General features: G+C 47.4%; 2 protein-coding genes across 6 annotated transcripts in view; one reads left to right on the forward strand and one right to left on the reverse strand.

Annotated features, from left to right (window-relative positions):
• TTF1 (transcription termination factor 1) overlaps positions 1 to 18797 on the forward strand; it is a 32108-nt gene extending 13311 nt beyond the window's left edge. For 2 of the 5 annotated variants that reach the window (XM_070378779.1, XM_070378778.1), the window contains exons 6-12: positions 2939 to 3069; positions 4839 to 5073; positions 8425 to 8514; positions 9702 to 9767; positions 14409 to 14494; positions 15752 to 15931; positions 16422 to 16444. In XM_070378779.1, the coding sequence (XP_070234880.1) occupies positions 2939 to 3069; positions 4839 to 5073; positions 8425 to 8514; positions 9702 to 9767; positions 14409 to 14494; positions 15752 to 15931; positions 16422 to 16429 (796 nt within the window). In that variant the 3' untranslated portion in view covers positions 16430 to 16444. Of the gene's footprint in view, positions 1 to 2938; positions 3070 to 4838; positions 5074 to 8424; positions 8515 to 9701; positions 9768 to 14408; positions 14495 to 15751; positions 16348 to 16421; positions 16533 to 17755 lie in introns of those variants that run through there. The other 3 variants (XR_011465951.1, XM_014480456.2, XR_011465952.1) reach the window with 3 other exon arrangements.
• LOC138989806 (histone H2B type 2-K1-like) lies at positions 6902 to 8409 on the reverse strand. The gene has a single exon (XM_070378780.1). It carries the CDS (start codon positions 7562 to 7564, stop codon positions 7196 to 7198), a length of 369 nt encoding a protein of 122 aa, XP_070234881.1. The 5' UTR covers positions 7565 to 8409; the 3' UTR covers positions 6902 to 7195.
• Positions 18798 to 22315: the final 3518 nt, after the last annotated feature.

Raw genomic sequence — 22315 nt, forward strand, 5'->3', positions numbered from 1 at the left:
AACCACTGATCCCACCTCCAGGAGGCAGACAGTGTGAACCTATCAGGGCCATCAGGTCCTCCTTAGCACCATGATTTTAAACCAAGACATACGCGTTATCAGATCTTAACACAGATATGACCTTGGTTTCTTTTTTGAAACTTTTGCTGAAAGAAATAAAGCTGAAATAGAGGAAAGGTGTTCATGCGGACTGAAACCTGTCCCCACCCTTCCCCAAGTCCCAGTGTCACACAGCTGTGGACAGAACTTTAAGAAAATTCACCAGCGATGACATGTTCAGTGGGACTTAAAAGAACACTTTTGCTAGATCAGTGTTGACAAATGCGGTAACCTAGGTGTGGGAATGAGGAGAAGGCAGTGGCACCCCACTCCAGTACTCTTGCCTGGGAAATCCCATGGACGGAGGAGCCTGGTGGGCTGCAGTCCATGGGGTCGCTAAGAGTCGGACACTACTGAACGACTTCACTTTCACTTTTCAGTTTCACGCATTGGAGAAGGAAATGGCAACCCACTCCAGTATTCTTGCCTGGGAAATCCTATGGATGGAGGAGCCTGGTGGGCTGCAGTCTATGGGGTCGCTAAGAGTCAGACATGACTGAGCGACTTCACTTTGACTTTTCACTTTTCACGCATTGGAGAAGGAAATGGCAACCCACTCCAGTGTTCTTGCCTGGAGAATCCCAGGGACGGGGGAGCCTGGTGGGCTGCTGTCTATGGGGTCGCACAGAGTCGGACACGACTGAAGCGACTTAGCAGCAGCAGCAGCAGGTGTGGGAATGACGGTTTTAGAATGATGGAAATCTGTCGTTCTGATCATGCAGTTCATTGGTGCCACATTTATGTTGTGCTGGCCATGTACCCTAAGCATGTTTTACAGGTTAAGGAATTCTTAAGTGGGAAAGCCACAGGAAGTCAAAAGTCAAAGAATTGAAAGGCTCCAAGGGGCTGCAGAGGTCAGAACACTTGTTTCCTCATTTTTGTCCACTCAGTTTCTAGGCACCTCTTTTCTGTGGCTGCAAAGGTGCTCTTAAGTCCTTTTTAAATCTCAGTAAGACCCTGCCTGCCCTGAGAAGGAGACTGCTGGAAAGGTTGATTCTTAGTGGTGAAGGATTGCCATTCAACCATTCTCTGCATTTTAGATACATTTCTGAGAATGCTGGAATCTTAACTGTCCTGAGATAGTTGTGGATCACTATCACTAGAGATGGTTAGTATTTTATAAAGGCTGCTTTCATGTCATATTAGTAATAACATCACCCACCACTTCCCCCACCCCATCCAGAAGGAATTGTAGAATGTCATAAAGATGGCTTTTTCTTCACTTAAACATTTTAGGTGTTTGACCTCAAAAATCTCTTTATAGTGCATTTTAGTTCTTTTCTTGAATATCTTTGCTTTTATGTGGGGTTCATAAACCTTAACTTCCTTAAACTGACTGATTTGTGCTAAGCCACCTGTCATGTCTTTATTGAGTGTCTATTATGTGTCAAGCACCACGGGTACCACAGCGCAGAAAGTCCACAGGGCCCTGCCTCCAAGGACATCCCCTGCAGAGCTGTGCTGCCCGTCTCGGGACCACCACCCTCACACGGCGTGGAGCACTCAAGCCGTAGTTAGTCCAAGCCTTGCTGTTCTGAAGAATAAAATACTTACTGGATTTAGAAGGCCTAGTGTGGAGCAGAAGTGAAGTGAAGGTCACTCAGTCACGTCCGACTCTCTGCGTCCTAGTGCGTGGAATTCTCCAGGCCAGAACACTGGAGTGGGCAGCCTTCCCTTCTCCGGGGGATCTTCCCAACCCAGGGATCGAACCCAGATCTCCTGCATTGCAGGCAGATTCTTTACCCCCTGAGCCACAAGGGAAGCTCCCTTATTCATACTTTGAGGTTCTGATTACATGTTGAAATGGCTGCAGGTTTAATACATTCAGTTCAGTTCAGTTCAATCGCTCAGTCGTGTCCGACTCTTTGCTACCCCATGGACTGCAGCACGCCAGGCCTCGCTGTCCATCACCAACTCCCGGAGTTTACTCAAATTTTAATACATTGGGTTAAATAAAATGTGTTATTAAATCAACTCATCTAAAAACAAATAAAAGTAATTTTCACACAATCCCTAGAAATTTCTAAGTGACACAGTTGACTCAGACAACGTTTCCATTGGCCAGTGGTGGCGTGAGGGAAGGTCAGGCAAACCAGGGAGCCACAGCACACAGTTGGAAGTTGTGACAGGGGCAGTAATGGGATAGCAGGGCACCGCCAGCCCTGACAGTCAGGAAAGCCTCACTGAAGACGCACCATTTCAACTGCATCTGAAGAGCCGGCAGGAGCTTTCCAGGGGGTCAAGTGGAAGGGAGAGGAGGGCTTCCCATCGCAGGTCTAGAGGCCGAGGTGACTGGTGAAACTGAACCATGGAGAGCGCTGGCCTTTGCAGGCATAGTCAAAACGTCCAGGTTTTATTGTTTGGAACCTTTATGGGTCTGGCTGGAGAATAGTGAGATCCATCTGCCCTGGCCTCTGCGTAAGTGAGCCAGGCCTCTGGCCAGGGACTGTGGTGACCAATTTATAGGATGCCCACAGGTGAGATGGGCTTCCCTTATGGCTCAGCTGGTAAAGACTCCACCTGCAGTGTGAGAGACCTGGGTTGGGAAGATCCCCTGGAGGAGGGAAAGGCTACCCACTCCAGTATTCTGGCCTGGAGAATTCCATGGACTGTAGAGTCCATGGGGTCACAAAGAGTCAGACACAGCTGAGTGACTTTCACTTCACTGTCACGGGTGAGATGCCAAGGCAGGAAGGGGCAGGGCTCTGGATCCTGGGAGCTGGTATCCTGATGGTCCACCCCACTCAGCCGCTTCCAGCACCGCAGAGTGCCCAGTGAGGATACAGGCTTTAAGCTTATGGTTCCTGCTCAGCTGTGACCTGTTTTCTCTTCCTCTTAGGTACAGCAAAGGAGATACCGAGAAGTTGAAGATATACCAGTCCCTGCACGGGAACGACTGGAAGAAGATTGGCGAGATGGTGTCTCGAAGCAGCCTCTCTGTGGCCCTGAAGTTCTCCCAGATCAACGGTCGTAAGTCGTGGTCCCTGGTGCCCACCCGGGTGAACAGCCCAGCCCAGAATGGCCCAGGGTCCAGGCATCACTGCCCACCTGTCTGCTGAGAGAGCCATCACTGTTTCAGCCATTCCCTGACCAATTCATTTCTTCATGGGCATGGTTGAAACCACACAACCCTTACTCCCCAGACTGATTTCTGTGTTGCACTGAACTCAGTTCAGTAGCTTTCAGCCTGACTAACTGCCAGATAAACCGAAACCCGAGGAAGCCAGTGGACAGGAGAGCCGGGCCCGCCAAGGTCTGTTCCCCAAGGTGGCCCGGAGGCCGTCGCAGGGAGGGCCTGTTGGGTGTGGGTGTTTCCCAGTGTCAGCCATCGCCTGTCTCTTTTCCTCCTCTTTCATTGAAAGCTGCCTTGGTTGTACTCTCCACATTAAAAAAAATCCCCAGTTAGCTTTAAGAAGGCAGTCCTTAGTGGGTGTTGGCATCAGCCCAGAGGCTAAATCAGCGTTGGGTTTCCAGTAAATATTTGAAGGTGGAGCTGAACATGAGTGTGATGTCATTCCAGCGTGATTCAGTTGCATCAATGCAGAGAGTTTCATGGGATGATGGCCAATCTCCCGCCCTGCAGGCAGAACGGGGCAGTGGGTTCCAGCCAGGTGTCTGCATGTCTGCATGCAGTAGACCCCGAGGGGGTTGGAGACCAGGCCTTCTGTGCCCCCAGTGCCAGCCAAGCCTCAGTGTGGCCAATTCTGCCAGTTTCCAGGAAGTAAAGCAAACATCTGAATTTGCGTGCACGTGTGAAATCAAAATATCTTTTGGGAATTTTACCTTTTTATCCTTGGGACTCTCTTGACTTTTAAGTATTCATCCTAATTGTTACTGGGGAAATAGTAACAGTAACACTGTGGCCAAATCAAAGATAGGTGTAGCCTGCCAGTTTGCGGCCTCGTCCTTAGCATGTGAGCAGCTAGACAAGAAGGGTGAACTGTGGGTGCTCTGGCGCCTGCAGCGGTGATTGGCTGTCGAGGTTCTCAGATGCCTTCATCGTCATGTGCTGCAGTAGCCTCGCTGCGCCGTGCACTCCGCTCCAGAAACTCTTGTGGGGAGTTACGCATATAACACGGAAGACCTTTGGTTGCTTTCTTTCCCACTAAATGTTTAGGGAATTCACAACTGCCTGCAGGAGAGATTACTCCTAGAAACAGAAAGAATGGCTTTTGCAAAGTTAAAAACAAAAAATAGATTGCTTTAAGAAAGGGGTTTTTGGTTTTGGTTTTGGCCATTGGTTGTATGTGTGTGCACGTGTGTGCATGTATACACACCCTTGGTTCTTAAAAAGAATCTGTGGGTGCTTTAGTAGTTTCGTCTTGATTTGCATGTAAACTGTGTAATTCAGATGTTGCAAGTTATCTTTTGGAAAGTGGCTGATTATCTTTTTGTTTCTAAAGACTTTCTTTTTCCAGAGCAGTTTTGGGGTCACGGTTAAAGTGAGAGGATGGTACAGAGATTTCCTGTATGCCCCCACCCCTCACAAGCACAGCCTCCCCCACCATCAGCAGCCCCCCAGCAGAGTGGCCCATGTGTACAGTCCATGAACCGACGGTGGCACGTCTCAACCCCCCCAGAGTCCACAGTCGACGATAGGAACCTCTCTAGCTATTGTCCCTTCTGTGGGTTTGGACTGATGTCCAGTGACACATCTCCATCACTCTCGTCGTGTTTTTAATACTGTGTTTGAAAGCAAATAGATTAGCAGCTTGAAGACCATCCTTTTATGTCAACAGAAATTAATCATGGTGCCTGGAGCAAGACGGAAACCCAGAAACTAATCAAGGCTGTTGAAGAAGTGATTCTGAAGAAAATGTCTCCCCAGGAGCTAAACGAGATGGATTCTAAACTGCAGCTGAACCCTGAAGGCCGCCTGTCGATTGTTCGGGAGAAGCTCTACAAAGGCATATCCTGGGTAGAAGTGGAGGCTAGAGTGGAAACCAGGAATTGGATGCAGTGTAAAAGTAAGTGGTAAGTTTGAGGCTTCTTACCTAAATCTCAACAAGGTGCCGACCTCCCCCTTCTCGGCAGTTTCTAGTGAGTGGGTGGGCTGGGGAGGTCGCTGAGAATACCTGTGACTACCTACCACGCGGAAAGCCTTGCAGGTCAAGAGGAATCCTCTCCGATCCTCAGCTCCAGCAACTTCGATGTCAGTGTCTGATGTAAGGTGGCGTTTAGCCAACCCTGATTCATCGTGTGGCTACTTCATAAATAACTTGAACCTTTTTAATTCTTTTTATTATTCTAATTGAAGTATACTTGATTTACAATGTTGTATTAGTTTCAGAGATATAGCTAAGTGATTCAGTTATATAGAGAGAATTTTTCATACTCTTTTCCAGTATTTACAAGACACTGAGTCCAGTTCCCTGTGCTTGTACCTGGTGTGTCTGTTTTATATCTGGGAGTTTGTATCTGCTACTCCCCGTCTCCTAATCTGTCCCTCCCCCGCTGACCCTTTGGTTACCAAAACTTTGTTTTCTATGTCAGCTTTGTAAATAGAACTTGAATCTTCTTAATATTGAATATTGTATTCAATATTATTGAATATTGTATTGACTTCTGGTTTTTTCACTCTGTCCCTTTCTTCATAAAACAAGGCTGTTACCTATTTATAGCATGAAAAAAAAAGTACAAAACTAACATTCAGGAGAGAAATCACAAGCCTAATGATCAGAAATAGCTCTCCCTCCTTATTTTTGCTTTCTTTGTTTTTTTTGACTTTGACTTTCTCATTCAGACTCCTTCGCCGAAGCAGGGCGGCCGTACGTTCGTCCTGGAAGGCATTTAGGTGCATCCGTAGAAGTGGTTTCAGTCTGGCTCTGGTCGCACAGTCTTTGCCTGGGGTAGTGTTTCCCGGGCCTGCAAAGGCTCTGAGCTGAACTTCCAGCTGCAACATAGCAGTGGTCCTGAGCTCACGCCCCAGGCCTCCTACACAAAGGGGGCTCCATCGACTTGACTATTGAAGAAGAATGGACTCCAGAGTGGGCATGTTGTGCATTAAAAGCAAACTCCTGGATTATACTGTGTACCTGGCATCTCTGCTGTAGGGTACTTATTTTTTTTCTAGAAGACTGTCCTCAGGACATAAACTCCAAAGAACAGATAATGTTTTAGGTGGGGAAACAGGTACTGTGGAGGAATCAGAGACCTTTCTACCTCTGGTAACTTAGACTTGAAGAAGTGGGAGGACTTCCCTGGCTGTCCACTGGTTTCAGTCTGCACTTCCACTGCAGGGGGCAAAGGTTCGATCCCTGGTCAGAGAAGTTCCGCTTGCTGCAGGTTGTGGCCAAACAAAAAGCAGTGAGACTTCCCTGGTGTCCTGTGGTTAGGACCGCATGCCTTCACTGGGTCAGGCCTGGGTTTGATCCCCGCTCGGGGAGCTATGATCCTGCAAGTCATGCGGCCAAGAAAAAAGAGTGGGTGATAAGCCTTAGAGATGAGACGCCAGTGTCTTAGAAGAGAAACGACCAAGAGGGCCATGCCTCAGAATCAGCGTAACTAAATAACAGGCAGGGTGTCTTTTTTAATTGGAAGAAAATGTAGAAAACTGGAACACTGAACGTTGATTTACTTCACGAAACACTGAAGTGGCATCAGGTGGTACATTTCAGAACCGGGGACGTGGGCAGCCGACCACGAAGTGTCGGTTTCTGTGAGTGTGTCATGCATCTTCCTTCTCAGGAAAGCAGATGTCATAGCTTGTGACCTGTCCATCCGATTGTGACAAATTTCACTCTTTAAGAGAAGCACTTTTTAAATATTTTTAATTAGGTTCCTGCTCTCATTAGGAACTCCAGGGAACCCTTTTCCTCAGCCATGAGCTTTGAGCCTTACAAGAATCATTGAATCATTTATCACTTTACTCAATGTCTCTTATTTGGTATTTCAACAGCTCAAAGGTAATAACAGCCATGTCCCTGTTCTATAAGCAATCAAAAATAAATTGAGTCTACACAGCACCCTTTAGCACCAGCAAGCAGGCTTATTTTTTCTTTCTTCCTTTGTTTAACTGTTTTTTTTTTTTTTTTTTAATTAGAAAAATAAAATTCTATAAACAGCAGTGCAGCCTTTATTAAGGCTGGGCCCCGGCTCACTTGGAGCTGGTGTACTTGGTCACAGCCTTGGTGCCCTCGGACACAGTGTGCTTGGCCAGCTCCCCAGGCAGCAGCAGACGCACGGCCGTCTGGACCTCCCGGGACGTCAGTGTGGTTCGGCCTGAGTACTGGGCCAGCCGGGCGGCCTCACCGGCCAGCCGCTCAAACAGATCGTTCACGAACGAGTTCATGATGCTCATGGCCTTGGAGGAGATGCCGATGTCGGGGTGCACCTGCTTCAGCACCTTATAGATGTACATGGAGTAGGTTTCTTTGCGCCGGCTGCGCCTTCTGGACTTCTTGTCCCCAGGACTCCAGCCGCGCCAGCCCCCAGACTGCTGCAGCTGTCCGTGCTCAGTGCTCATCCTCCTGGTCCTCCCGGCCTAACTTTTATCATTAAAATTTTATGACACACTAACTTAGAACTCCTTGTATCCATCATCCCGTTTCAATAAATAATCAACAGCTTTCTATCAATTTATTTGTACTTTCCCACTTAAAAACAAGTATATTCTTGATTGTGGTAAATGCTAGCAGTGATGGGTTGCACAAGTTAGAAAGTAGTTCTGAATAAGGACAATTGTTTTTTTCATTTTTCCAAATATTTCTTTAATTCTCTATACTTGAGGGGAGGTGAGCCAAGGCTGGGGGGCTGCTTCAGTGCTGGAGCGTATGATGCCTTGGAACTTGGTTGTTGTTCGCTAAGTCATGTCCATCTGTGCAGCCCCATGGACTATGGCACACTGGTTTCCTCTGCCCTCCACTATCTCCCAGGGTTTTCTCAGACTTGTGTCCGTTGAGTTCGTGATACCATCCAACTATCTCATGCTCTGTCACCCCCTTCTCCTGCCCTCAATCTTTCCCAGCATCAGGGTCTTTTCCAGTGAGTCAGCTCTTCCAATCAGGTGACCAAATTGGAGCTTCAGCATCAGTCCTTCTAATGAATATTCAGGGTTGATTTCCTTTAGGATTGACTGGTTTGATCTCCTGGCTGTCCAAGGGACTCTCAAGAGTCTTCTCCAGTATCACAGTTCAAAAGCATCGAATCTTCAGTGCTCAGCCTTCCTTATGGAACTTAGGTACTTTCATCCTGGAGGAAGCACCACTGAGATACCACCTTACAGCCTGAACAACAACCTGAATAAGGACAATTTCAATGAGGAAAACAAAGGACATTTTAATGGAAACTTTACCCTGAAAGTAAACTGTTTTTCTGTTAACACAGGACGGAAATTCTAACCAAGAGGATGACGAATGGTCGGGACGTGTACCGAGGAGTGAACGCTCTGCAGGCCAAGATCAATCTGATCGAAAGGTACAGAAATAGGCAGCAACACTGTTTTACTCCTTTTTCCCTCTAGGCAAAGAGTAGTTAGCCAAGCCTGTGGGTCTAAGGGACCTGGGCTTGTGTCAAAGGAGGGGCGCCGAAGAGCAGAAGAAGCCTCTGGATTCTGGGCACCCTTCATCCTGTTCTCTGTCAGGAATGCTGCTGCTCCTTCCTCGGTGGGCTTCCTCATTCTCCACCCTGGCCTGGCTGGGGATGCCCACCCCCTTTATTTCTCTACCAGAGGGACTAGCAGAGACAAGGAACACCTCTCAAGTCAGGCAGGCCTGGGTTCCAGTGAGGGTACATCATGTGGGTGGTCCCACAGTGACCCGAGCTCTCAGTCCATCTCCTGGTGTGCAGAATAGACAGAGTCCCCCCAACTTCAGCAGATAGTGTTGAGGGCGAGTGGATTCACGGGTGCAAGGCCTTAACCCGGTGTCTGTCACATAGTCAGTGCTGAGCACACAGTCACCACTCCTGTGTGTCTGCGTTGAATGGTGAACTTGGGTTTGTTTTTTTTAATTGAAGTATGAAAGGAAAGTGAAAGTGAAGTCACTCAGTCATGTCCGACTCTTTGTGACCCCTTGGACTATAGCCCACCAGGCTTCTCCGTCCATGGGATTTTCCAGGCAAGAATACTGGAGTGGATTGCCATTTCCTTCTCCAGGAGATCTTCCCGACCCAAGGATTGAACCCGGGTCTCCCACATTGTAGGCAGACGCTTTACCGTCTGAGTCACCAGGGAAGTCTTAAGTTGATTTAATTTCTGCTGTACAGCAAAGTGACTTAGTTATACATATATATGTGTATTTCTATATATACAGTATACTTTTTCATATTTCATTCTTTTCCATGATGGTTTATCACAGGATGTTGAACATTAACTGTGAAGTTGATGTTTTTTACCGTGAGGAGGCGACATGGCTTGGTGGGAGGTGCAAAGGGCTCAGGAGGAAGAGAGGAGGCTTTTTGGTCTGGAGTTCACGTACCCCATGACCTTGGGCTAACCTTGGGTTTGCCTACCTGTGTTACCCACTGGGCCTGGGTAACACAGGGAGCTGGAACAGAGGTGGACATGCTGAGGCCTTCCAGCTCTTAATATTCTGTGAGTCCATGAAGATGGCCATCATGCTGAATTTTGGCTTGAAAACTTAATTTTTATTTTTTTCTCATAGGTTGTACGAAATAAATGTGCAAGATGTTAATGAAATAGACTGGGAAGATCTTGCTAGCATCATAGGGTAAGGCCATTTGTTTAATATTAAGCTAGTGAAAAGATAAGAGATGACTTCTAATAATGACTGGCTATCAGACTTCAAAGAACAGGACTGAAATTTGCGCCGCTTATGTTACTCACCTTATAAATTATATTTATGAATCTTATAAAATGTATTGGTGAACCGCCCCTGCCCCCCTTAGTACTAGACCAGGTTAATCATACCAACCCTCCCTCTACTCCAGCCCCCATCTCCACCCCCAGGACACCTGCGAAGAGTGAATGAAATGTGTGTAGTCTCCTAAAGAACTCACCAGTTACGACTGGCAGGAGGACCCCACGTGGCCCTCACCCATCACCAGCCTCCTTCCATCTGCCGCGTTGGCTCTGTCGTCCCTCCGTCCCTGTCCCCCTCCTGCTCCCCGTTCCAAGGGAATAGAATTGTTTCCATCAACCACTTGAGAGTTAGTGGCGGCCGACGTGTCCTCAGCAAGGATGTTACCCTGCATCTGCCGGCACAGTGATCACGCCCGGGGCGTCTGCGTGGCTGCAGTGTTCTCTAACACACGGCCCCGTGCGGATTTCACCCGTTGTCCCAGAAATCCCTTCGAAGCACATTCCCCTGTCTTAGGATCCAACCCAGGATCTGTCTCCTTAGCGTCATCTAATCCGCAGAATTCTTCTGCCTCTGTGTTTCTTTCTTTTTATCGTTGCAGTGTCGTTGATTTGTTTCACGCGTACAACAAAGCGATTCAATTTTGTATGTGTGTGTGTGTGTATTTTCAGATTCTTTTCCATTTAAAAAAAAAAAAATCGTATTTATTTTGGCTACACTGAGCCTTTGTTGTGGCACTGCCCCTCCGCACATGGGATCTTAGTCCTCTGACCAGGGATCGAACCCACACCGCCTGCAGCGGAAGGCAGGTTCTTCACCACTGGGCCACCAGGGAAGTCCTTCACATTCTGTTCCATTATTACAAGGTGTTGAATATAGTTCCCTGGGCTGTACACTAGGTCCTTGCTGTTTATTTGTTTTATGCACAGCAGCAGGTATCTGTTAACGCCTTTGTCTTCATTGATGTTGAAACTGTGGGAGAACGCAGGCTGGTCGTCCTGTAGAACTTGCCTCAGCTGAAGCTTGTCGGAGGCTCCCTCACGGCTAGATTTGCGTTTTGTATTTTACATAGGAGTCCCTCAGGGGCGGGGCTATGTCTCTGTCACCAGGTCCCACCTTGTCCTGAGGCCTGTGGTTCTGACATGGACCCCTGGGCTCTGCCTCATTTCCCCTTGCAGAAAAATGACAGTTTCTCTCCTGGTGGTAGGAAACGGCTGCGGGGAGATATTTTGAGACCCCCTCAGGTTCCTCTTCCTCTCGGGGCCTCGCTATGCTGATCATTTGCATCTCTCACCTGAGGAGTGCCATCTCACTCTCATCCGCTGTCACTCTCTGCCTTTGTTGCTACAGTCCTTGCATTTTCAGCCAGTGAAGGAGAGGCCACCCCTCCTAAGGTCTGAAGCAGCTGCTGGCCCAGCAGGGAGAGCTGGCCGGCAGAGCCCTGTGCCTCTAAGCCCAGCAGATTGCCAGGCACTGTGGGGCGCAGGGTTGGTGGGCTTTGGGAGGCGGAGCGTTGAGGGACCCTCTGGCCTTTAGGTTTGAACGGTGGAGCAGGGAGCAGGGCTCCCGCAGCCTGGCTGCCTTTCAGAACCGTGGCTGCTGACGTGAGGTTGTCATCGATCCATTAGGAAGGGTGTAAACTGGTTCTAGTGGTTAGTTATTTATATTTCAGGATTATGGACAAAGCATAGTCCATAAAGCATCAGTCCAGTTCAGTAGCTCAGTCCTGTCTGACTCTTTGCAACCCCGTGGACTGCAGCAGGCCAGGCCTCCCTGTCCATCACCAACTCCCGGAGTTTACCCAAACTCATGTCCATTGAGTCGGTGATGGCATCCAACCGTCTCATCCTCTGTCGTCCCCTTCTCCTCCCACCTTCAGTCTTTCCCAGCATCAGGGTCTTTTCACATGAGTCAGTTCTTCGCATCAGGTGGCCAAAGTATTGGAGTCTCAAACATAAGGCATAGTGGTCAGTTATTTACATCTCAGGATTACGGACAAAGCACAGTCAGTTTTGGCTGTTTGTTTTTACTTGCCATTGGAATCATTTAGCGGCAGGCCCTGTCAAGAGTCACACACGCCCATGGTTCCAAACCCTTTCCTTTCTTTCTCGCTCATCTCACCAGTACGCCATCTGCTCTTCAGCTGGTGGGTCCCTAAGGGGGAGGTGTCAGGGGCTTTGAAGGAAGGAGATCCTGCCGTGCACCCCACCAACTCCCACTCCAAGAAGTATTCATGTGGACACATTTCTCCCTTTGCCATATCAAACCACTTTTGAAAAACCCTGACTTTTCCAATAAGTGTTTGGGTATCTTGCAACATTGCCTCAAATCACATTTCTTAAAGTGGATTTTTAGTGATTTTAAGTAGAATTATATACTTAAATATTGAATGTTCTGGTTAAGATTTAGAAATCTCAGGACTTCCCTAGAGGTGCAGTGGTTAAGAGTCCACACTGCCAATGCAGGGGGTGTGGGTTTGATCCTTGGTCGGGGAACTAAGATCCTACATGCTGTGCTGCATGGCTAAAAGATTAAAAAGAAGAAAAAAGAGATTTAGGAATCTCAAAGCTATAAAATAGACATCATGGCATCCAGTCAAATACTGTTGGAAGTAGAACGTTCTCAAAGTTTTAATAATAAATTAAAACAGTGAAAATAATTAAATTGAAAGTTTGGTCTCCTCAGGTTCTTGAAGCCTCCCTCATGAATTATTTAGGCAGGATTTTAAAGACAGCATCCCTGCCTAATGAGATGTAACACCCACTTCATTTGAAAATGTTACTTCTTGAAGCCCAAGCTTTGATCTGCAGAGCAGTCTGGCACAGGGCACCGTGGGAAGAAGGAAGGTTTTCCAGATGGCCTAGAACTTGGCCTCTGCAGTCAGACAGACTGGGCGTCAAGTCCCGGAACTCTGCTCGGTATTTAGCTGGCCTTCGTCAGGCGGTCCCCTCGCTGGTCTGCGCGCCACCGTTCCTCGTTTGTGGGGTGGTTGAACGCGTCCGTAATCAGGACTGAAGGGGACAGTGCGTGGTGCGTAGCGTGTGCTCGGCGCGCCGCCGCTGCCGCAAAGAGGTATAAAGAGCCCAGCTGTCTTCCACGTGTGTAGCAGATCAAGTTATTCCCCTAATCATATAACATCTAGATTAGCTAAGTGTCAAAACAAATATGTCACACTTTTATGGTTTAAAGGGGAAGACATGCCCAGGAGGGCTTCCTTTGTGGCTCAGCTGGTAAAGAGTCCACCTGCAATTTGGGAGACCTGGGTTCAGTCCCTGGGTTTGGGAAGATCCCCTGGAGAAGGGAAAGGCTACCCACTCCAGTATTCTGGCCTGGAGAATTCCTCAGACTATATAGTCTGTGGGGTCGCAAAGAGTTGGACACAACTGAGCGACTTTCACTTTCACATGCCCAGGAAGTGACATTAGTGAATTTTCAATTTAAAAAAGTTTTTAAGATTTGGTTGTTTCCATCCTGCCTATTGTAAGTGGAAAATGAATTTGATTCACCAGCACACCGTAAGTGTCCACTTTCTTTAGCTTTGCAAAATTAAAAATCCAGACACCTGCCTTTGCATCGTGACAAATATATAGTTATCCTAACTGTAGTAAAGAGTGTAGGACTTGTGAATAATGCCATTTGTAGCCACATAGATGGACCTAGAGATTATCGTAGTTAAGTGCAATAAGTCAAAGAAAGACACATATCATGTGATATCACGTACATGTGGAATCTAAAAGAATGATACAAATGAACTTACTTATGAACAGAAATGGACTCGTGGACATAGAAAACAGATTTATGGTTACCAAAGGGGAATGGGAAGGGGTGAGGGGATGAATTAGGAGGTGGGATTAACATATATATACAACTATATAAAGTAAACGACAAGGACCTACTGTATAGCACAGGGAACTATACTCAGTATCCTATACTAATCTATAATGGGAAAAATCTGAGGAAAGAATGTGTGGACTGTGTGTGACTGAATCACTTTGCTGCACACTTGAAACGTAATATTATAAATTAACTTCAATTAAAAAAATCTATCTGATAGCCAAAAAAGTATAGAATTTGGAATGGACCCAAGCGACGTTCCAGCCCTTGCCCTTCACAGCTGTAAAACCTTGGCTGGCTCTCTGTGCCTCGGTTTCCCCATCTCCAAAGTGAGGGCTCAGAGTCGGAGCCCCCTCGCAGAGCGGTGGTGAGGCTCGTGGCTGCTCCGTGGCAAGCGGAGAGCCAGGCTGGGGACGCGTAAGCATCAGCCCGTGCGCACTGGTATCGCAGCTTGTCTTCCTTTCTGGTAGTTTATTCTAGTTTGGACAGAATTCATCTTACTGCACTGCTGTTTTGCTTCCTTTCGTATGTGTGTGTTTACGTGGACAGTAGCTTTTCATATGTCTTATTTTTCTCACACATGTGCAGACACGAGGATTAAGAAAGCTACTTGTGTCTGTAAACCACCCCTTCCTTAATCAGCGCGTTTAGTACACAGGACTGGAATGAGTTATTTTGAACTGCCACTAACTTTTTTACACCTTTTCCTTTCTAAAGGGATGTTCCCCCATCTTACGTCCAGACTAAATTTTATAAACTAAAAGCTACCTGCGTTCCCTTTTGGCAGAAGAAGACTTTCCCAGGTCAGTGTTTTCAGTATTTGAATAGTTAAAAACAGCACATGTGGGCACACATTGGTCGTGTGACCTTGGGCAGGTGACTTCTGAGAACCTCGGATTTTTCAAATGTGAAAACTGACAAATTATAACCCCTGCCTGGGGCTTCTCTGGCAGCTCAGTGGTACAGAACCTGCCTGCCAATGCAGGAGACATTGGTTCAATCCTTGGGTAGCGAAGATCCCCTGGAGAAGGAAAGGGCAACCAATTCCAGTATTCTTGCCTGGAAAATCACACGGACAGAGGAGCCTAGACAGAGGAGCCTAGCAAGCTACAGTCCATGGGGTCGCAGAGAGTCAGACACAACCGAGCAAATGAACACACACGCATGCAACCCCACCTTTTTTTGAATGTACTAGAAGAGCTAACAGACTTGTAAAATATGGTCACCAGCGTGCCGGGCACTTGGCAAGCACTTGACATGTAACCGTGAGTGATCCTGGGTTGCACACACCGTACGCTCACATACACACGCTCACACCACATGCCTGCACACACACTGTTTCACAGACAACTGGATGCGCCCAGCTCTTTCTCTGAAGCCTTTTGTGAGTGATTTCCACATGTAATTCTCAAACCTGGACCATGAGAGTAAGCAGTGTGTGTAAAGTACACAAAGCAGAGCCACCTGTAGGGGATGCACCCCTGCGACAGGGCACACCAGACACGCGAACTGACGCACGTAATTGGAGGTGCAAACACATACTCGTATCTTGGAAGTTCTCAGCTTGAGGCTTCCTATGTAGGGGACGTACCCTGGGCTTTACCGCAGATACGGTGCATCCTCATGTCTGGGCTGGGTCCAGAGGCAAGGTTGTTCTCTAACAAACTCACAGCAGAGTCGCCGGCACCCTGCCCAGCGTCAGCGTTTGGGAGCTGCTGGCTTGAGTGATGCTCTGCTTTGCAGTGTGTGACGAATGCTCCCTGCATTCAGCAGACCCCGCTTCCTGGGCTTGAATCTGACTTTACCCTCCTGACTCCATGACTTTGGGCAAGTTACATAATGTCTTCATGCCTCATTTGAAAAACGGGTGAACAATAGTGCCTACCCGTCATAGGAGTTTTTAGCGGGTTGGACGAGGGGCTGTGAGTGAACCAGTAAGAGCTGGGTCTTGGCACACAGTAAAGCCAGGAGCGATACATTGTCATCGTAAGCACCCTCTGTCCTTGACTTTGAAAAGAGGCATTGTCAGACCATCTCAAGATTCAATCTCTTTTCTTTAGAGATCATAGACTACCTTTATGAAACTAGTCTCCCGCTGCTTAAAGAGAAGTTGGAGAAGAAGATGGAGAAAAAAGGGACTGAGATCCAGGCTCCAGCAGCCCCTAAGCCTGTCTTCCTGTTTCGAGATATCTTTTATTATGATGACGACGACAGTGAGGGAGAAGACAGAGATGAAAAAAGTTAAGCAACTGTTACTCTCTCTTGTCCATTTTTCTAGGTTTGGTTTTATTTATAGATGTCAATAAAGATATTTTCACTATTGATTTTACTAAAGAAGGGTCTGAAAATGATAACTTACATTCTGGACATTTAAACATTGTTTCACATTTCATATTCAAGTCTATCTGAATGTGAAAAGAAAGGTGAGTGTATGGGTTGATTTAATATTTCTATGCCATTGTGTCAAGAAGATCCCCTGGAGAAGGGAATGGCAACCCACTCCAGTTTCTTGCCTAGGAAATCCCACGGACAGAGGAGCCTGGCGGGCTACAGTCTATGGGATTGCAGAGTCGGACATGACCGAGTGACTAGCACTTTGCTTTTGAATGGTTTTCACAAAACAGCAGGGTCCCAGATCTTTCTAATGTCAACAAGGCAGTTACGTCTGAAGAACATTTTCTCTCTTTCTTTATTTTTTTTGGCTGCACCGTGCAACTTTTGGGGTCTTAGTTTCCTGACCAGTTACTGAACCCAGGCCCTGGGCAATGAAAGCACAGAATCCCAGCCACTGGACCGCCACGGAATTCCTCCAGTGAGCATCTTCATGGTGTGGATTCAGCTGTATGTACACTCGGCAAGAAAAGAACGTTAACGTTTTGTTAGTGCATGCCGTTTTGCTTTCTGTTTTTCAGTATGTATGTTTTTCAGTATGTTTTTCAGATGTATGTTCTGTGTGTGTATTAGGTAAGTGGTACAGGGAGGTTTGTGTTTCCGCAGCTCAGTTTCAGTTCCCGTGTGCCCGTCACGGTGGGTGTATCTCATCTTCCTATGTGTGATTCTAGTGTTAAGACAGGTGTTGTCCATAAAACTGGCCCTTTCAAAGCCAGTTACAGAATTCACCTGCTGTTTAACTGGAAAAAACAAACCAGCCAGCAGTCTCTTCCACTGCTTCTGGAAAAAACTGCCTCCGTTAGACTTACTGACAGATGCTGTCTGGGTCTCGGTCACAACCCATACCTGATGGAAGCTGAAAGGTAATTTTAACATTGGGCTAGTCCATCAATCTGGAAAGCAAACCGCTCTAGATATTTCAAACAGAGAATTCAGTATAGGGATTTAGGTTATGAAATTGTTCACAGGACAAAGGGGCAAACGGGAGCGAGGCTGAACTGCCCAGCGATGGGGAACTGAGGGGAAGCGGCTGCAGCCCCCAGCAGCCCAAGTGAACATGCCCTGGTGCTGACTTTGCAGGCTCTGGGCTGTCTGCTGCTGCAGGAGCCTGTGCACCTGTGTCTGCTTAGAACACAACGGCTTCTGCCTCCCTCCTAGCCTAGCCTCCCACGAGTGCCTCCCATGGGTGGCCCCTTAGCAGAACCCTGCTGGCGAGGGGAATCAAGTTCCCAGGCTTCTAGCCTCGTCTGTACAGGGGAGAACATAGAAAAGGAGGTGTGGGTGAATAGCATCGCATGCCGTGATGTCCCCCTCTGTGCCGAGATGCGACACCCCCTCCCCTGAGGATTCTCTGATGTTGTTTATGTGGCACCATGATATGTGATGTTGTTGGTTAACGCATCCACAGAGCTAGACATTCTCCCAAACTTGCCATCATGGGAGAAGGAAGAATACAGAGAACGAGTTTAGGAGTCCTCAGTTCAGTTCAGTTCACTTCAGTCCCTCAGTCGTGTCCGACTCTTTGCGACCCCATGAACCGCAGCACACCAGGCCTCCCTATCCATCACCAACTCCCAGAGTTTATCCAAACTCCTGTCCGTTGAGTCCATGATGCCATCCAACCATCTCATCCTCTGTCGTCCCCTTCTCTTCCCACCTTCAATCTTTCCCAGCATCAGGGTCTTTTCAGATGAGTCAGCTCTTCGCATCAAGTGGCCAAAGTATTGGAGTTTCAGCTTCAGCATCAGTCCTTCCAATGAACACCCAGGACTGATCTCCTTTAGGATGGACTGGTTGGATCTCTTTGCAGTCCAAGGCACTCTCAAGAGTCTTCTCCAACACCACAGTTCAAAAGCCATCAATTCTTCGGCGCTAAGCTTTCTTTACAGTATATCCCCAGACCTATCACCATGTTGTACACACAACAGACAATAAATATTCAGGAAACAAGAGGATTTTCTGTATAACAAGCATTTTGCCCTAGTCACCTCCTTCTGTCTGTCAAACATACCAATCTTCATGCTGATGGGAATATGACTTCCCTTGTGGTTCAGCTGGTAAAGAATCAGCCTTCAATGTGGGAGACCTGGGTTCTATTCCTGGGTTGGGAAGATCCCCTGGAGAAGGGAAGGGCTACCCACTCCAGTATTCTGGCCTGGAGAATTCCATGGAGTGTATAGTCCTTGGGGTTGCAAAGAGCTGGACACACTGAGCGACTTTCACTTCTGGAGGACAATGTGGTAGAATACATCAGAGCCTTAAGAATGTACATATTCTGAGTGTCTAAACAGGTCCTCTGGGGGCAGGACGCCTTCAGGGAGACCAAGAAAAGCCAGGTGGGATGTCCACTGTGCAGCAGACAGAATGTGAACCAGTGCTGGGGGCCAAGGCCAGTTCTGCTGTGTCCTCCAGAAACTGCAAAGCCAGGCACGGTGCCTGGCATAGAGTGCCACCCAAGACCACCTTTGCCCCCTAGGTAGTGGTGGGACTGGAATCTTATACTGCAAAGAAGGACAAGGAGGCAGCTCTCTGAGCCCTCCCTGCAGCAGGCCTCGGAAGCAACCCAGGAAGTCCCAGAGAGTCAGAGAAGAGAAAGGATGAAGGAAGTAGAGTCAGGTGGAGCAACACCAGAAGGTCGGAATCTGCTGTGTCTGTCTTTGAAGATGAAGAGGGCACCAGCCAAGGAATACAGGAGGCCTCTAGGAACTGGGAAAGGTGAGGAAGTGAATTCTTCCCCAGCATGCTAAGGGGGAACACAGCCTTGATGACACCTTGATTTTAGAGACCCATGTCAGACTTCCAACCTGCAGAACTGTAATATAATCATTTGCATCATTTAAAGCCAGTAAGTGTGCAGCAATTTGTGATGACAGCAACAGGAAATTCCTGCCCTGCCAGCTCTCTCCCCTGTACTGGAAACCCCAGCAGATTCAGAGGTACAGGCTCTATGTGCCGGGCTTCAAGACCACCAGTGCTCGATGCACTGACTTGGGCCCTGCAGGGCTGTGGGTAATTGGGAAGAGGTTCTAGTCAGCCCTTGGGGAGGCCAGAGTTCTACCCCGGGCCCCAGTGGGGAACAGGCCTGCCAGCTGCTGCACATGGAAAAGAGCACTTGGGCTTTGGCGTCTGAAGGGCCTGAATCCAAAGCCTAGTTGGCGCTTTCCTAAGTGCGTGACTGTGGACAAGGCCCTTAACCTTTTGCCGCCTTAGTTTTCTTCTGTGTAAAATGGGGAGAGTGGCACCTGCCTTAGAAGACTGTTGGATTGAATAAGGTCACAAGGGAAAGTGCTCACAACAGTGCCTGACACCCAGTAAATGCTCCAAAAAATACGGGGAAAAAAGAATGTACATATTCTGTGATGCAGCAATTGTACTGCTAGGACCTAAAGAGAAAGTAGAACAAGTGTAAAAGACTGGCAGATTTACAATATGAAACCTAGAAATGAGTGTTCCTTAGAGGAAATTCACTGTATTACGGTATATTCCTCGAATCAAATACTGTTCAGTCTCTAAGTCATGTCCAACTCTTTGTGACCCCATGGACTGCAGCATGCCAGGCTTCCCTGACCTTCACTGTCTCCCAGAGTTTGCTCAAAACTCCTGTCCATTGAGAATGGAATATTAGGCAGCAATTAAAAATGATGATAGATTTGGTTAACATAAAAGGTGAATAGTATTACCATCTAAAATACTGAATGAAGTACTTTCTGTATTTCATTCAGAAAGGTACATATATTTTCTTAATTTTGTTACCAGTAAAAGAAAATTGTGTAAATACAGATGCATTAAAATGTATAGGAGGAATGAAACCCGAAGTGCTGACAGTGGGTCTCTCCAGGCAGTGGGACTGTTGAGTTTTGGGGCTAGAACTCTCAATCTGAAAATGCCAGAAAATCAGACTCAGGTAGACCAAAGGGATTTGGGAACTCTCAAGACTGGAAGTCCAGAGGGAGAGGATAGGTCCAGTTACTCAGCATCCTCAAAACGTGTGTTCTTGCTGATTCTAGGCTCTCCCTTCTCCAGAGTCCACTTCGTCTTCAGTCCACACAATGGGGGCCCCTTTTGCCCCAAGGATGCCTTCATGGAGCCCCATGTTATAGCATTCTTACTATTTAAATAGAGGGTGCCATTCAAAGAAGAGAACAAGAGCCGTTGCTCAAATCCTGGCTTTTGTTCCCAGTGCCCAAGTTAGAGCTTGTGCCCAACTCTGAGCCATCACCACAGCCAGGAAATCAGGATGGTCTTCAACCTACCTGGGTCCTTTCTGGAGCTCAGCATGCCTATGTGACTGAAAGGGGAAACGGGCCAATGGAAAACCAGGGTCGCAATATAGCAGAAGAGGTCAATGGACTCAGAGAAAGCAACCCATACATGCAGGAGTGTGGGTCATTACCTGTGCTGTGGATTTGACCCGATAAACTTGGGCACTTTGTGAAAGTTTAGTTTTTTAATTTTTTCTCATCCCTAGCTCCATGCCCCTCCACCCCCCCCCCCAAAAAATCTTACCTTTGCCAAACACCCTTTTTGCATATAAAGATCCAGAAATCTGGAAGACAGAGATGGGATGGCTAGACTGTATTTGTCAAACACACGTCTGAGAGGAGAGAAAAGGGAAAACCCTGAGTTTGGTTTGAATGTGTAGACTTTGTAGGACCGACAGGGACCATTTGAGGAGACCCCCGTCCACAGCATGGAGAGAGAAGAAAAAGCCACACGAGAGTGATGGGTTGGTATGTTAACTCCACCAGGGTGAAAGTTGGAGCCATGAAATGAACAACCCCATTCAGAGTGAGAAAAAGGGCAGAAGAGGAAACCTGTACTACTCTGAGGAGTAGACTCAGAAATTGAACAGAGGTAAAGAAAAATGACCTAACAAAAGACATTGGAACAAATAAAACTTTTAATAGTCTTGACTGCATTTATTTGCATTCTTGACCCTGTTCTTGGCCACTGAGCACTTTGAATAAGCATGACTTTCAGCTGTTTATCTTGATTTGTAGACTTCATTGTCTAACGAGGACGTCAGGACCACAGCACAAAGGAGGCACGTGATGGGTGTCGTTGCAGGAGCAGGGTGTCCATTCTCCTCGGAACACTGCTTTCAGTTCAGCAAACATCATCGGCCACTTGTGCTGTGAGCCAGGCCCTGTTCGGAGCTAAAGATGCAAGAGGGAACCACACAGACTTGGTGCCTGTTTTCCTGGAGGCCACACAATCTAGCACTTCCTGAACATGTTTTCAAATGCACCTCCTGAAATACACACCACAATTATAATTCCTCAACCTCATCAAATAATCCATTGATCCATCAGCCCACTCCTAGCCTATCCACAGCTTCATCGTGACAATCCCTCCCTTCTGAACAAGACCTGGGTGAGTCCTTCCATCTGCCTTCTACTTGCACCACAAGAGCCAAGTATTCCTAGAAGAAAATCACACAACTGAGCTGGTTGAATGACTAAACCTTGGAAGGACCCAGTGTTATCAGCAACCCTCTGACAGGCTTGCTGTTCTTTGACCTGCATCAGCTATTCTGTATATTCAACTCTCCCATGTCCCTCCCCTGTTCTTTCCTCGGTTCATTGAGAAAATTGAAGCCATTGTCCATCAATTCCCTCTCCCCTACACCAACCAGTCAACCGTGCCTTCATCTATACTCATTCCTCCTACTGCAAGCTGAGTCCCTCTACCTGAGCCCTTCAGTCTGTCTCCTTTATCTTAGAGATTTCGAACATTTGCTGACTCTTCTAAATTGTCAGTTTCATCATCTATCCTGGAGGAGAAGCAGATGACATCGGATGAGACGGTTGAATGGCATCACTGACTCGATGGACATGAGTGTGAGCATACTCTGGGAGATGGTGAAGGACAGGGAAGCCTGGCATGCTGCAGTCCCTGGGGTGGCGAAGAGTCACACATGACTTGGTGGCTGAATAACACCTATTCTGGATCCTTCGAGCCACCTTTGATTCTACATATACAGAATCAAATAGCACTTTCTGCTACACTCCTCCCACTGCCCTCAACTTCTAATTGTTCATGTTCCTGGAGGCTTTGGGGGGCTCTTAACAGTCTCCCAGTGCCTTAAAATAACATCTATAGGCTGATGGCTCTGAAATGTGTAGTTAGAGGTCAGATTCTCCCACAAACCCCAAGCTACAAAATTTATCTGCCTACCTGCCATCTCCACTTAAGCATCTTACACCTCACTTTGACATGTTACAAACAGCTTT

Source organism: Bos mutus, chromosome 11, assembly GCF_027580195.1.
Source record: "Bos mutus isolate GX-2022 chromosome 11, NWIPB_WYAK_1.1, whole genome shotgun sequence".
Lineage (NCBI taxonomy): Eukaryota > Metazoa > Chordata > Mammalia > Artiodactyla > Bovidae > Bos > Bos mutus.

Coding starts and splice junctions, on each gene's coding strand:
- LOC138989806 (XM_070378780.1), bottom strand. CDS start 7,564: ATGAGCACTGAGCACGGACAGCTGCAGCAGTCTGGGGGCTGGCGCGGC.